Below are 17585 nucleotides of genomic sequence, written 5' to 3'. Positions count from 1 at the left end.
TGGTTGCGAATTTTTTCGCTTCGCAAAAAGTAAAACAAAAAAAATCGTACTACATAATCACCAATTTCGATGAAGCGAAAAGGACCTAGAATTCGTCGCAGAGAGAGGGATTTGGAAGATGGAAACATGAATACGCATGCGTATAATACCCTTTTCACGTGTGCAAAATTAAATACTTGTGACAAGTTGTAACCAGGTTTGCATAGTGTGAAGACAATTTTGTGGAAAATCACCCGAAATTTCATAGGGTTCCCTTTTGAAACTTCGGAAGAAAATCGGCTTTTACCGTTTTTATTCAAATTGTTCAGGTCAAAGTTTTTAGCTGTACGTTTATTTGAGGGAGGTGTTTTTTCGGGGGAGGCGTTCATTTTTTTGGATGTAATATGTTAAAGATGTATTGTCCCTTGAAACACAAAAAAATGAAGGTCAAAATATTCTAAATTTAAATTCGCCATATCAAAGTAATATTAAAGTTATTCACTTTAAGTCGAAAATTTGAGCCAAAAGCAACAAGTTTACGTAATTAACAGGTAAATTAGTTTGATTACATTTCGTCTGGAAAATCGACGCGAGCGAAAGTAAACAAAGATTTCAAACCACGAGTACGCAGTATGCATATGCTAATTAGGATTGTTTACAACTCGTCACGGTTGAGAAGGTATTTTCACACAGATCGTGAGGAAGTTTTATGATTATGCATACAGAGTAGCCAAACAAGCGTGTTTCATTATGGGATATGTTTTGATCGAAAACTTTGACTGGAAGTCAAAGTTATTTTTTAAACAAAAAAACGTCTGTATTTCAGTTAAATGATTTTTTTTTCGACAAATTTTTGGTGATAGTTAATAACTATTATGATACTTCAAAATGACCCACCTTTTTTCGAAATCTGTTATTTTTTATTTTTTTGGAATTAGTCAAAGGGACAATACATCTTTAACATTTATAATCAAATAAATAACCCCTAGATATAAACAAATCAGAGATATGTTATAAGCCGAAGGCTAGAGGGCGTACTCCAGACTGAAAAGTGATTCCAACAGGAGGGGGAACAAACAAGATGGCGGCCGTAAATGTGTTCCAAAACATTATTTAATATAACGAATAATAATCTAATATAATAAATTAAAGCCCGGCGCACACTAGAGCTATCGGCTGAGCCAACTGGCACGAGTAAAAAATTCACTAAAAAACTGTGATCGCGTTCTATCGGACGCACACTAAACGCCTTCAGTACGCGTTCTGATTGGATAATTACTTACTACGCTCATAGAGATATTGTTATACGGCATGCGCTGACATATTATAATAAATCAGAACGTCATGCGCAGTGGAATTTTTCAGTGAGCTATCTGCTCACGTTCGGCGCACACTTGAGGAAAATGATGACACGCGTGCCAAAAAATATTAAACACGATAGATATTTTCCTCAGCGGCACGCGTGGCCGATTCCTCACGAATTCCCCGGCGCACACTGGGAGCCAAGTGTTACTCGTGCCAGTTGGCTCAGCTGATAGCTCTAGTGTGCGCCGGGCTTAAGACCACACAAATTACAACACTTACGCACAGTGAAGTTTTTATCAAATTAAATATACGATGGAAAGAATAATTTCTTGGTAATCTTGAATTTTTTTATACGAGAGGATCATATAGAATGCATTCGCGTTTATACGATTAACACGCTGCGTTGCGTATCGTTCTCGCGCAGATAGGCTCAACACAGGCGTACAGTAGTGCGTATTGCATTGGGCGTATCTGATTGGTCGATTGCAGCCGCAATCTTGTTTGTTGGTTCCCCCTCCCCGAAGAATCACTTTTTGAACTGCGATAACATTGGAGTTTGTAATCTAGCCTTCGGCTATATAAAATTATTGGAAGAATCACTTTTTGAACTAGAAAACAGCAATGTTATACGCGCCTGTGTTCAGTCTGAAGTACGCTCTCTAGCCTTCGGCTTATTACCTCATTATAGCAAAGATCTTATATAAGATTGATTATAGTAAACTGTAGATCATGTCAATCAATGAATTCTATTATTCGAGGAAATAAATAAGGCGTTTATATTCAAAGTTTATTCGAATAAATATGGTCAGGGGTGGATTGCTATAAAACAGTCTTAACTGATGGTCTTAACTCCCCGATTAAAGCCGGCTTTATCAGATAGACGGTCTTACTAAAGCCACCCCTGTTAGACCATTGCTATAAAACAGTCTTAGATAAGACCGCGTAAAGTAACAAATTGAGGGCGTACTTTGCGCGTAGAATACCAAATAAGGTAATGTTCGTCACGCTTGTTCAATTCACAATCATAACAGTACGTACATTTCTACGCAAGAAAATCTATTCTAGGCATATATAAGAATAAAATCACCGTTATTAATTGATTTAACACTTAAAACTCGTTCAATTGGTTGTTTTTGACGATAAATAATACGTAAAAGCAACAAAAAGAGAAGGCTACTACGTCATGAATTATAGCGGGCTAAGCGCTAAGACCGTTTATAGACCGCTTATAGCAATCCGCCCCAGATATTCTCTCTATTGCCGCGCGTCGTTTTCAAAAAGGAAAAGTTCCTAATCATTACGTGTTGTATTATCACTTTAAATTGCGAATAGTGATATTTTGATTGTTAAAATAATCATGTGCAATAAACTATATAGTATATGTCTTTTTCTATTATGTTAAATAAATCGCTCGGAAACTGATCGAAATATATAGCCTAAGTGAAGATAACTCGAGTAATTAACTTTATGATGACGTCACTAATATATCGAAAAACTCAAATAAAATTAGGAAAGAAACTATGAATATAGGAATACAAATTTTATTTTGAAATCTCGTTTCAAATTTTTGAATGTAAAAATAATTTGCAATACATATTAAATATATTATTTTTAGAATTTATTGAGTTATCAGTTATTTTTTAAAATGTTTTTATTTTATATTTTATTCAGTTCACAATCAACAGCGATGAAACCGCCACTAACAGGTTGAATCTAAACATATTAAACTATAATAATAATATATTCATATTAGCAACAATAACATAACAAAGATTAAAATAATACTTTTGCAATATTCATTTTTTTCGTTAAACCTGTGTATATTAAAGAAGTATAGTATATATACAATGCATGTGAATATAATTTAAATTGTTAAAATGAGTTATATATAATTAATTTTGGAAGTCAAATAATTTAAATGCGCAGAACAAATTATTGAATGTATGAATATTCAAAACCTTCCGATGACGGTAATTCCTCTTCAAAATTAAAATCTTCATTTCTACTATCACTGATCGAATCTACTTGACGTTTATATCTCTTTCCGGTCAGTTGGTCTTCTTGTTCGTCATCATTTTCATCCCAATCGCCATCTTCATCAAAATTTGGATTTTCGTTATCTTCAAATTGATCTTTTTCCTGGTCATCCCAGTTGCCATCGTCATCAAAATTGATATGTTCATCATCACCGCCAAGGTTTGCATAATCGCCACCAGATTCATCTATTTCATCTTCATCTAAATTAGTTAAATCTTCATCTAAATTAGTTAAATCTTCATTGTCGATTTCATTTTCCTCATTGACTGCATCTATATCGAATTGGGTTTCTTTTTCATCATCATCAACAATTAAATTATCATCTTCCCGATTGTCATTGTCATTACTTTGGTCATTCCAATCCAGATTATCAGCTGTGTCTTGGTAAGGAATCAATTCTTGGTCATCTCCATTGATATCGTACCATTGTTTCGGTGTCTCAATATTGTCATCTACTCGTTCAGTTCGGGATCGTGGATCTTCTTCCATGGCATCGGGTAGTTTACCGATCATCTCGTCAGCTGATAGATATTCCTCATCATTCTTCCACCATGGCTCATCATTACCTGTTTCCAAGTCGTAATCTACGCGGCCGGGTTCTCTTATTAGGTTCTCCTCCGGTTGCCTATTATAGAATAAATATAGTAAATATGTAATAATATTATAGACCTACTTAGACACTCCTGAGTTGAACCCCGGTGTTTTGGTGTGAATGGTAAAATTAAACAACTCCGGAGTTTAAAACAGCGGGGTTGAACAGCTGCTGAACGTTCGGTGTGCACCGGTTATCGCGCAACGCATTGTAACATGCACATGCTATTTATTAGAAGACTGCACTACAACGATTGTAAAGCTGATTTTCCACTAGGCGAATTTGTTCGCGCGAATCGAAAGCGTCATGCTCTGCGCATGCGTATTCGAGTTTCTGTCTGTCATACTCCCTTCTGCGACGAATTCTAGTTCCTTGATTTTTCGCTGCAGCGAAATTTACTAGTTCGAATTGTTTCTACTTTTTGCGAAGCGAAATATTGCGCAACCAATCAGAGCTCAGGAAATGAGCTACGCTTTCATGAGCACTCATGCGAATCGAAATGCTCAGCAACCACGCGAGGAACATGAACGTCGCAGCCAGAGCCATATATAAAGAGTTACGACATTGGATTATAGTCACGTGATATGCAGATCAATTTGTGTCAAACTTGTCTCCGTTAATGCATGTAAAGTATAGGAGCAAGAAAATACTTTAAACTTTTTTTTATATTTAAAAAAATGTAATTGCACATTTTACGGTGAAATATCGATGTGCACAGCGTACAGAAGTACTTGCGGCAAAGAATATTGCGCGCGCGTGCGCTAGTACATTATAAAGTTCGATTGATTGATTTTGGAACGAAACATCCCATCTACGTCCTATTAATAACAATTATGTAATATTTTCAATTCATAATGCATGCTTTGATGACTAAATAAAATAATAAAGTGTCGTGGATATATTTGTTAATATATTGAATAGGGTATGAACAATATTAAAATAATAAAGGCAAATTATTACAAATGAAATGATGAACGAGTCTCTGAAAGTTTGTGTCAAAAACACACAGCGAGCCATTATACTGTATAAAAAGAGGGGTGAATTTGTGTGTTTTTTGTATTGGTTCATGCTTTGATGTATCCTGACTTGCATGTAGGCCCTAGCATTTATTCTTTTGTTATTATAGACACAATATATATATGTTACCAAATTAATACCATTAATAAAATTAATTACTAAAATAAAAACGGAATATAAGCGTTATTTCATAGACAAAAAAATCTAAAAATAATGCATGAACTATAGGAAAACGCTATACAAAAGAGACGCGCGCGCCCTCAGCGTGCGAATTCTTTGACACAAAAATGGCTTCTAATTTTCAATGTCGTAACTCTTTTTATATAACACCTAAATAAATTCCTGTCATTTGATTGGACGATTGTGGGTCACATGGCGTGCAATAGTACGCACTATTAAACGATCGTTTAATAGTACTTTTTGAAACATTTTTGTGTACGAAAAAAAAAACGTTTCGCGGATGAAAAAAAATTTAGTACACAAATTACCCTATGATATGGCTCTGTACTGGGAAATACAACAGCGCCACCTGTCGTCTGGTCTCAGTTTCATTTGTAAACACCACCGCGAGATATGCAACAGCAGCAGATATTTGTGTACGATTTGGACATATATGTACTAATTTCATTCAAAAAGGCATTTAAATTAGCTTTAGATCGTTTTTAGGATTTTGATTAATTAATGGGGACATGCCTACAAGACGTGGAATTGTTGGAAAAACCATAATTAGCCTAGATAAGTTCCAATTGTCTGTCGAAGTTTTGCCTTTCAGCCAAGCTAGTACTAGTAGGCTACTAGGTCTAGCCTAGGCCATGCTCTATTAGGCTAGGCCTAGTCTAGGCGTTTTAGCCTTGCTAGGCCTAAGATTGGTTGGTCGTTTGTTGACATAATTAACACTAAAGTAGGTGTGTTTATAAAATCCATATAAATATAATATTTAATATAATATTAAAAACCAAATGTTACTGTTTTTAATCAATGTGAATGAAATGTAGGCCTTTGGCTAGAGCTACCTTACCTTATTTGATTCAAATGACAAGAATCTATTTAGATGTTATATAAAACAAATAATGAATGTTCTATATTCGTGTAATGGTACAAATAATGGCATTTGGTGAATGATGAAAGGTTAATATCAACTCGGCTGTCGCCTCGTTGATATATAACCTTTCATCATTCACCTCATGCCATTATTTGTACCATTACACTCATAAACATTCATTATTTGTATAATATTATATGGCTCTGGTCGCAGCTATTCGCTCATGTAGTGGAAACAGAGTAGGCGATTTTTTTCTCTTCGTAAATGTTTGATTCGCGCGAACAAATTCGCCTAGTGGAAAATCGGCTTAAGAACAGCATAGCATTGATCAAACCGTTCAAAAAGCGTCAACAGTTGACGGTATTGGCATTGTAAACGGTTTAGTTGACGGTTATTTTTATTTTAAACCATTCACGTTTATTCAATTGTTTGTATATGATGACCATTTTAAATTAAATAAAAAAGTTCATAAATTTAAAAAATTGGAAGAAAATTGATAACGTTTCGCGATAGGCGCTTTATTGAATATGACGAACTGTGTCGAAAGCGATGAAAATCCAAATTTTAAAATTCAGATGGCCATATAATGACGTCATAACATCCGAGAGGTAAATATTCTGCATGAATTCATATCTACAACGTATCTGCTTACATATTAAGTTATTTGGGTCACCGTTGATCCTGAGGAGCTATAATAGATTCAAAATAGGCATAATTTTACACAAAATTGCATAAAATTACCCATTTTCAATTCAAACGCACGATTTTTAAAGTTTGACGTGCACGTGTGTCATTATTTTACCTTCATAATTATCAAAAATAAAAGAAATGTATCATAAAAAGTATAAAGAACAATAATCAAGTGCAAAACGGTCTTTCTAAGCTGCGTACGGGCGCAAAAGCGCGCGCGCAACGCGACATTTTTTTAAAAATGTGAAATGCTTAAAATGTCCTGAAGAAACGTGTAAAAAGTTGAAATTGATTTTGAGCATTTTTAACTTTCAAAGCGGGCGTACGCGAAAAAAATCTTCAAAATTTTGCTGATGATACCGGAAGATGGCCCTTGACATGAAGCATACGTGTGTCAAAGTTTCATTTAAAAAAGGCTGTTAGTTTTGAAAGTCAATTTAAGAATTTCAGAAAATTGCGCGTAGTTACGCTACGCGACCATTATTATTTTCATTAAACCAAAGTCAGGTGCACAACTAGGCCTAGGCCTAGATATAGGCCTAGGCTAGTAGGCCTACCTAGGCCTAGGCTATATGCTTACGCCTCTAGGCCTACTACCGATGCCTAGCCTAGGCCTAGGGCTAGCTAGTGGGCATAGGCCTAGCCTAATAATTATTTTTAATAATGAGAAAAGCTCACCCGAGACGATTGTAGCCATAAGCGCCGACAACATCAAGAATCGTACAGCTCAAAATTAAAGATAGGCCTATTGTTAAACTTAGTTTCATGTTCGCCAATTATATTCTTTGCGTTTCTTATAAAAAAAACTACTCACTTTATTTGATTACGTTATTAAAAGTTGTGATTTCAACAAGCAATTTGAAATCGTTTAAAAGTGTTCTACAGTAGTATTACGCATTATATTCCAATCGAAAACGGTACGCGCATCTTAGAATGTGAGCGCCAGAGTCAGTACCGTTACGCATTCTTGACATGCGCGCACTTGCCTGTCGTTATCTCTATAATCAAACAGAGCCATAATATATATATGGCTCTGTTGTAATCAAAGATTGTATAGCGCCACTACGCGTAGAGCCATATATATATATATTACATAGCCTATGTAAATACGTGAACGTGATTGGTTGAAACTGCGTCACGTGACTACCGCTGCGAGGATCGTAAATCTTATATATTATATTAGTCAGGTGGCTTATCGACTAAAACGTTACACGGTGGACAAAAGGCATGAGGCTTCTTTTAGACGTATTAATTGATTTTTGCCTAGGAGCCACCCGATCAGCTTCCGATTTTCCAAGATGGCGGCCAAAATCCAAAATGGCTGCCAGTAAATTGGTATATCATATATATCTGGCTGTAAAAGTTACAAATTGACAAATAATTTACTGAATCAAGAATTTCTGAGGTCAGTAAAACCGATTGAGGAAATATTATATAAAGTGAGTTCCAAGATGGCGCACAAAAATAAAAATTGGTAGCCATTGAAATTGAAATACATATAATCGTATGCAAAGTCACAAATACTCGATCCATTCCTAATGTATTTTAGTCTGCAAATCAGAAGGAAAGTGCAAGCATTGCATTTTATAAATTGATAAACCATGTTATAAAAACCCATGTTATCAAATTTCTAAAGTTTTTCTTTGACCTTTGACCTCAATTTGAAGATTTTAATCCAATTGAAAACAAAATAACCATATCTCCGCAACGCTTACATTAAATTAAATAATTTTAGTGTCAAATTATTAGGAAGATGCATATTAATATTCATCCTAATGGAAAAATTTGTCACAAAATGGCCGGAAGTATGATTTTTGGTATTTTTTACCTTTGACCTACATGTCATATAACTTGGTAACTAACAGTTGAAAAAACTTTAAATAGGTCTAAAATTAATCAGAAGATGGATGTTTCTATTCAGTCTAATACAAACTTTTCCAAGAAACTGACCCAGATTCTTGTTATTGACCTTTAACCTGTACTGGTAGTACACATTTCTATATCTCGAAAACTAGTGGTCATAAAAGTTTTTTTATGAGAAATTGTTAGAAAAATATATATTTATATGTTTTATAATAAAACAGTTTCTATGAAAATGTAAAAGAATCCTATTTATGATAACTAAATTTGTAATTTTTTAACATCCAAAAGTATTTGTTATGTATTAAAATGTGTTATATTTGCTGATTTTAGGCAATTAACGTAAATTTATCTGAACTATGGATATTTAATCTAAAATTTGTTTTCTTTAATATAGAGAAAATGTAATTATCTATCAAATAAGACCATTTAAAAAATATTCTGACAAAAACTTAATTAGTTACAGGTAAAAAAGTGTACTTTTTACTTTTGAACAGCGCCCTCAATCTTAATTTTCCCGAAAATACCACATTTTATGTGGTTTCAGAAACTGAACTGGTTATAACTATAGTACCATGTCTAAAATATGTTTCAATGACCATGATTACTCCATGTTTTCCTACTTCGTTTAATACCTATATGCGATTTCTGCAACCAGAATGATATTCCAGTTTAGGCTACTGGCAGCCATGTTGGATTTTGGCTACCATCTTAACAACGAATGACCCATGTCATGCAACATGTCTAAAATATGTTTCAATGAACATGAATACTATGGCGCCCATTTTGGATTTTGGCCGCCATCTTGAAAAATAAATGACGACCAGAGTGGCTCCTAGGCAAAAATCAATTGGTAGGTCCCAACGAAGCTCCATGCCAAATTTGGCGATTTTGTCCACCGTGTCACGATTTCCTCAAAATTTGTTGTTAAGCCACCTGACTATATGGCTCTGTTTGCTATTATCATACCGGTGCTATCAAACAGAGCCATATATATGGCTCTGTGGCCGTATTCACCAATCCCACTTAGACTAAGGGAAATACTTACCCTTAACATTTAAGAAACACTTAAGGGGTATTCACAAGTGAGTTAAGGGATTCACTTACCTAAGAAAAACACTTGAAGATGTATTGTCCCCCAAAAACATGGAAAATGAAGATTAATTAAATCAGACTTTGAATAGGTTATTTTGTAATTTTAATAAAGTGAATCACTTCCGTAGAAAAAAACGGAAAAAATAATGTTTTCACTTATAAAATAATGTGATAAATAGTTAAATTCAACCAAAAATTCTTTATTGGGCATAAAAAAAAATAAATATTTTTTTCAAATAATGAATATAATATGCCTACAGGCGTTCGCATCATCTACGTCCAATCTGATACAGAAAATAAAAACAAGTTATTACTAGGCCTATTTATACCGAATGTTCATAATAGTTCAATTTAATCGACTACATTATTATAGTTGCGATTCTTTATTACTGTTGCATAATGTTATATAACTGTTATACATAGTTCAGGAAAATAAATGGACTAAACAAACAAAAGCAAAACAAAATTGATGTGATTTTAAGAAATTATAATTAATAGGACTTTTAAATTAACAATAACGAGTAGGGTATGTTTCAAGCGGTCGAAGTTATTTATAGTTTATATAATAAGTAACTTTCCGTATTAAAAGAACAGCATTTCACAACATATGTGGTTAACACTTGTTCAACCAAAGGAAGTTTTTGCTTAGATGACGACGATAAAGGACCATTCTGTTCCTTACTTCAGATTGTATGATTGTTTTGTGTTTTGTATCAAATCGAAGTAGCTGAAGTGAATTAATCCATCGTTTATGCTCTACAACTAAATAATTCTATACTGATTGTCACAAATCTAGGTGACACTCAACATTAAGTGGTATCCTACCTGAGAGAAGTAAAACATTTCCTAACAAGGTTTGTATAGATTTTTTGTTACTCTATGTTGAGAAACAATGCAGCAATTTATTCTATTGTATAGAAATCTCACTCCTTTAGAATTTGGTTTTGGCTTTACACTTGCTACCCTGATTGACAACGTCAGTTTGGGTAAATACATTCTTCTCATAAAAGGATAAAAAGAATGAAAAACTTGGCTACGAAGGATGACATTAAAATTGTGCCATAAATGAAATAGGTTAATGGTAACAATTAATTGTATAATTAAATTGTTAATAAATATAGGCCTATTTGAGAGTAAGCCTAATGTCAAAATATTTAATGTTTGGATAGAATTAATAGTTGCGCAAACATTGTGTAAACAATTGGGTATAGGCTTAAATCATAACTTTCACATCATCGACACCATCACCACACACCTGTATAATATTTTAATCAAACAAATTGCACCTGAGTCGTAGACACGTTGGACTAGTCTACCATTAATAACCCATCCCTCTCCAGTTTCGGTGATTGAAATCACAATCATGATTGTACTCTACACATGATTATAACGTAACAATAACGAATAACAATGTATGCCAATAGAGTTTGTGTGAGTGTAAAAGAACAACACGATAGGTGTTATACATGGAAATCGATTGGATGTAACCGTTCAATAGACGTAACGTCCGGCAAATCGGAAGTGGGTCTGAATAGAGATGACAGTACAACATGTTTTTAGTTCGTACCTTATTGTTCATTTTACGAAAGACAGTTTTAAATAGTATTGAAATTGTCACACATCACCCAGGCGCCCCCGCTCTATTTGATTCTGATAAAATGAAGAAAAAAAAGAAGTATGAAATAGAGGTTATTGAATAACATTACTTATTGGACGGAGAATAAAGGTGCAAGACAAAGTTGGGGACTCTTCTCCCTTACGCACCCGGTACCCCCATCCATCTTTCCAACAGAAGTAGGCGTAGATTACAGAACTTTATAAAATAACCTAATTGTTGTTTTCTTTATTGTTTTTAAATTCTAATAAATAATTAATTTATAAAATACATTAATGAAAGAAGTCAATATCATATCTTTTACATATATATATTACATTACATATCTTCAAACAATTGTTCAAACTCACAACAACATGTGATGACTGAAGTAGCTTACGTCAGGGAGCTAAATACAGTAATGCATTAATTTGACTGCTCTTACCTATGTATTTGTAAACTGAATGAGAAAACTTTTGAAAAAATGACACCCACTTTTGGAAAATTTTTTTTCTCTCGACATTTTTCTTGAATGTTCTGAGTATTCAGTACAATAATGTAAAAGGGACAACATATTTAACTATGTATTTGTTAACTTGTGACTGGAAATTTGTCAGTTTAAAATACATAACGCATGACAGACAGTGTGTAGTCAGCAGACAAGAAACTGCTGGAGATGTTAATTGTCACTAGACATGATATCTTTTTTAATGATTTGAAAAAAGTTGAAATCTTCCTAGCATAGTTTTCATGCAACTGTTGTATAATAGAATAACGATCAAGGTGGTTGCTAGATTAAACACGACAGTTAAATCTTGATAGCACACTGAGAACTCTTTCAAAGCTGCATAGTCAACCTAAGTCAGTTAAATATACATAGATAATTCTTTAAAGTTAACTCCATGAGACGAAGATTTGAAAGGGAGTTTTAAAAAGAAGCACAGATTTAATTCGACGCTAATGGGAACGAAAGAAATCTGTCAATAAACATGTAAGACACAAACACGTTTTACAATTATATTTTAATCATTTGAGGATTTTTACTTTCAGTTGTTTTACCTTTTCAATGTTTTTATTTCACATACATCATTACTTTTTAAATAAATAAACCGTCTTCTTAATACCAGAAGAATAATTGAGATAAAATAATACGAGTGTAACTCCAAATAAAGTCTAACTACAAACTACAAAAAGTGTTCTGTCTCTTTATTTTGAGTTACACTTGTCTTCTTAAGTAGGCCTCCATTTTATAAAAGTAGGCTTGAATATTGTATTTTAATATTTCCAACACCAGCATGTTATTTAACATAGATACAACGGGCCTACAGGAAAGTAACACACCACGCAAATCATTAAAAGAAAATATGAATTAGGCCTATATAACATTATTTTTATTTGGCTCCAATGTATCTTTATCTAAGTACGTTACAATAATACATTTGAATACATTATTAGTACTTTTAAAAACAATAATACAGTACTGTAAGTAGTGCTAATATTTCAGGATATCGAACTCTTAGATTTCTCATTAGACAGACAATGTGCTTGATTTTACATTGTTTAAAATATTTTTATACATATTAAGAGCAATAAATGCATAAAGCCATAGTGTAAATCACCGGTAATATTAAATTCAGGTTTTTTTCAGAAACAGTACAGAAACTATAATGCCCAAGTTCATGAAGGAAATGGTGAAAATAAGAAAATTACAGAAAATCAGATTTGAAAAAGTGTAATCAAAGCAGACACAAATTAAAGAAAAAGGGTGCCTTGTATTCCTAACTACAATGAAAGAAGAGAAGTCGCACACAAAAAAATAATTATGTAGGCCTTAATGATTTATTTGTTATTTTATTTCTTTCACATTCAACGGGAAGCCCACCACTTACAGAATGGAACATACAGCACGAAGAGAAAAGACAAACAAAATAAGTAAAATAGCAAGAGCATGATTTAAATTATATACCTTAATTTTTAAGTTTAAAAGAAACAAAATTAATTATTTAAGAAACGATAGAAAAGATTAAAGCTCAAGAAAATATTTATAAAAAAAACCAAAAAAAAACAGGAACAATTTAAGTTAGTCGGTACAAAATATTTATTTATTATAGTTTATAGGCCTAGTTAATTGTATAGTAGGCCACATTCGAACGAGCATAGAGATATTATATATCTCTATGGAACGGGTGATACTCGAGTTTTTACGGTATGGAATATTAAATAAATAAAAAAAAATAATTAAATATTAAAGTCGATTTTCCATTTCGAAAATAAAAAGTAGGCTATGAAGAATTATAATGGAAGGCGTCTTTCGAACTGTTCGAAGTAGGTCTACATACGAACTATATAATGTAAGGCCTACTTAAAGATAGGTGAATGTGTGATAACTTGTTAGTTCGAACTTAGATTTCCTTTCAAACAACAATTAATTTGATGCTGTGCTTTTTTGGCCGTCGTCATAATAATGGACAGTGGAAGTTTACGATTTTTGTCTAGGGCAAAAAACTGTCGCACTTTCTGTAAAAGTTTTCCGCATTAAGACCACATCCAAATGATACATACTCGTAGTCTTCGTAAGATTAGTCCTTCCTTAGTTATGGACCGCCAAACTTATATAGACAAAAAAAATCTATAATCAAGCATTATTCCATTTTAAACCATATTTATTGACAATTAAACATGTTTACTTTAAAATTTATATTTATATTACAATATTGTTGTAACTATATAGTAGTGAAAATACAATTTGATAATCGAAACTATATAAGAATAAAAGCAAAAATAATTATAACATATAAGTCAGGAAATGTATTGAATAAATATAAAGTATAAATGTTATACATTTCTCTTGTAAATTCTTAAAATAAATCAATCTTAATAAACAAACAGGTCATCAAATAGACATTAACATACACATAGAACTGGTTGAACACACCAGGTATAAGTATGGCTATTTACATAATTACATTAAATATAGTTATTATTAAATATTTATCAACAATATAATCTATATAATTGCACTAGTCTCCGACTAGATCAAACCGGAAAAGAGAATACATATTAGAGTTCAATTTTGATACTAACATTGTCACATTCTTCTTCTTTGATGGCAAGTTCATGGTGTTGTGTTGTCGATTCAACAGATTTACAATTAGCATTTAACACGTCAGATGAAAGTTTTAACTTTTTAGAAGATTGTTCGTCATCTGTTTCTACATAGACATCATTTGGAGCAAGTAAGCTTTCAATATCGAACATACGCTTTCTTCGAATCTTCTTGTCACTGTTCTTAATGTTTTTGATGAGAGGGACATAGTTGGTGTTAGCAGAGTTTGGAACTACTCTTGAAGCATACGAAACAATTGTATCTTGTTGTACAAGTTCACGTTTTTTGTCCTCTAAAATGTCAAGATGTTCAGGAGAAGCGCATGGGCTCTCGTCTTCTTCATCCTCAGTTAACAAGCCCAAATGTTTTCTAACCTGCCTCTGGGCTCGACGTCGACGAAAGTCGCCTTTCGAAAAATCATAGAAGTTAGCTGGATGGATCGCCCAGAAATGACCCTTTCCGTTAGCGCTTCGGCTTATCTTGATAAAGCAGTCGTTTAGGGATAAATTATGACGAATGCTGTTCCTCCAGCCTGATCCCCTTGAACGAAAATACGGATAGTTATCAAGAATGTATTGATAAATACCGCTTAGAATAAGTTTTTTCTCTGGTGAGTTCATAATTGCCATTGCAATTAGAGCAATATAACTATGGTTCGGTTTTGGTTCTTGTTGTTGCACAAATGCTTGTCTGGCTGCCATATACTTATTGAACGGTATCATATCATGGACCGGTAGTGTGCCCGAAGGTGCAATTTGTGAAAATGTAAACGGATGTCCAGCGAATGGTTGATACATACCAATGTATGGTCTAGTCATAAAACAAAACGGAAGCTGGTTGGCAGGCGGATAAGTTGGTGTAGGCATTGGTAGTAAGGCCTTCTCGTAGACTTGGTGTGAGTAGGCCAGTGGAAATTGCACTGGTGAAGGTTTCATAGTCGTCATCTTGTATAGTGTGATTGTACTAGTAATGAAATTGCCATTCTATTTGAGACTTATATGTAGGTTTCGAACAGGAAGAATCACCGGGTTGTGTTTTACACCTAACTGTCAAAGATCAGCCTTTCTGATTGGACGATCGATGCATGAGAAATCTATGTCACTGATTGTTCTAAGAATACTAGACAATGCCTTACATAATACTCGCTTTTGAATGGCCAAGATAGACAGGTTTCAAACTATTTAATTGACATGTACGCACTTAAAGAGGTGTTTATACGTCATTATATACTTGTTAACTCTTCTTTATATAGATATAGAGTATTTTGTTACGGTAACTACTGCATTTCCGATATAGAGTTTGATTGATTTGGTCAAACATGCTCCCGTTGTTTTTTGACTGGTCAGAATCGAAATAGGGACCAAAGTTGGGGTGAATGACGTGAAATATTTTCTTATGACAGTTCAACTTCACTTTTTGTACACAACAATATTCTTTTGAGAACCATTTATTGGATAAGGATATTCAATTTTCTGAGTTAAAAAATAATTGATACTTAATGTTATACCGTAGTTTACTTTAATATTGTGTAATTCTATTACTTATGTAACATATAAATAACATTTTGAAATATTATTATTATTTTATTTTAAATAAAAGATATTAATATGCATAATATAATAGGACATATACTGTAAAAATGAAACACTGTTATTATTGACACAATAATTCTTTAATATTTAACAAGAAAACGATAAAAGAATTAATAGTTTTATTTATTTATTTATGTATATTATATATATATATATTTGATATGATTTTTATACATTTAAAATTTAAATTAAAATATGTCTATAAATGTAAGTTACAAATAAATTTGAAATAAATTAAATATAACCAATATGTCTTATTATAAGACAATGAATATAAAATAATTTTAGGATTATATATATAAATAAAAAAATATATGAAAAATAAGTTTGTATAGAAGACACATATACCTCTGAGAATTTAAACCAGTAATCATGTATTTGTTTGCCTTTTTCAAATACAAAACATTCATTTTAAATACAATATTTATATATATATCCATTTTCTAGATTTGTATTTAAAACAATTACACAATTCTAAAGAACTTTCACAATACACTGTTCGTCGTTCCCTCCAGAGAATTCTTCACTTGCTTGCAGAGTTTTTTTTCCTTTAATTAGTTGGTGCTTAAGCCCTAATTAATCCATATTATACCTGGTTGCTTAGTAACCTATACACTGATTTGTTACACTAGTAGAAATTATGTTTTTATGTTGGAAGTAATTGTTGCTAATTAAAAGAAATATCACACACTTGGAATAAAGACAAAAGAAAACATATGTTGTTGTGCTTAATTAGGACCCAACTAACTACAATTTCAAAAAGCCATAGGCCAACGAAGTTGTTATTATATAACCAAAAAACATTATTTTGTAGTATATGCATTAAATAAACTAATTGCTTTTCTGGCTGGTCATAATTATTTTAAAATACTTAAAACAATTGTTAAATTTCTTTATTTGCATATTGTATATTCAAATTTATACGTCATTTAATATATTTTTTTAATCGGTACTTATCGGTGAGTTTTATACCATTTTAACTGCTATTTCTAGTGATGTTCAATCAAGAACCACCCTTCCTTTCCATCAGATATTCAACGGGAAGTTTTTGATTTAAAACATTTTTATTTAATTTTTTGTAACAATAACAAACAAAGTACTGGACATTCCGATAATAATAATAATAATAATAGTCAGCACCAGTTGTGTCTCTCTCATCCCGGACTCAGGCGCCTCCTGTCCTACTTAAACTAGATCTAAAACAATATAGTTGGCATGGTAAAGGAGAAAAAAAGGGGATTAATATGCCTTATTAAACAAGTTATATGTCTTAAGAAGCCTCTTAAAAAAAACATCTTTAATGCAGTTTGGAAGATAATTCCAAAGCATAGGAGCTGCATAAGATAATTCACGGTGACCATATGAGATGAAACCAGAAAAATAATATTACACTGACATAACACAATTCAAATGATATTTTAAATAATAAATTCAAAATCATTTTGAAATCAGGACTAAATTTATACCGATAAATATATAGATTTTTATTTTACTGCATATTATCATTTTGAAATACTCCTTTTTGCGTCCTGAAAAATATGTAAGCTTCAGTTATATTCAACTTTAACCATGCTGAGGCCCAGTGATGGTAATGATTGGTAATGAATATAATTATTTGGTCTTTTTTGTTAAATATTGTCCCCTTAATAGAGGTTGAATCAACCATTTGGCTCACT

The 17585-nt window shown here is 32.5% G+C and overlaps 1 protein-coding gene across 1 annotated transcript in view; it reads right to left on the bottom strand.

The window, feature by feature from the left end:
* LOC144853835 (uncharacterized) overlaps positions 1-7477 on the bottom strand; it is a 74938-nt gene extending 67461 nt beyond the window's left edge. The window contains exons 1-2 of the mRNA XM_078711684.1: positions 7341-7477; positions 3117-3946 (exon numbers count right to left, since the gene is read on the bottom strand). Coding sequence (XP_078567810.1) covers positions 3217-3946; positions 7341-7429 — 819 coding nt within the window. The 5' untranslated portion in view covers positions 7430-7477 and the 3' untranslated portion in view covers positions 3117-3216. The remainder of the gene's footprint in view (positions 1-3116; positions 3947-7340) is intronic.
* Positions 7478-17585: the final 10108 nt, after the last annotated feature.

Source organism: Antedon bifida, chromosome 10 (assembly GCF_963402885.1).
Source record: "Antedon bifida chromosome 10, ecAntBifi1.1, whole genome shotgun sequence".
Taxonomy (NCBI): domain Eukaryota; kingdom Metazoa; phylum Echinodermata; class Crinoidea; order Comatulida; family Antedonidae; genus Antedon; species Antedon bifida.
The sequence above is the reverse complement of the archived record's forward strand: the minus strand, read 5'-3'. Positions and strand labels throughout refer to the sequence as shown.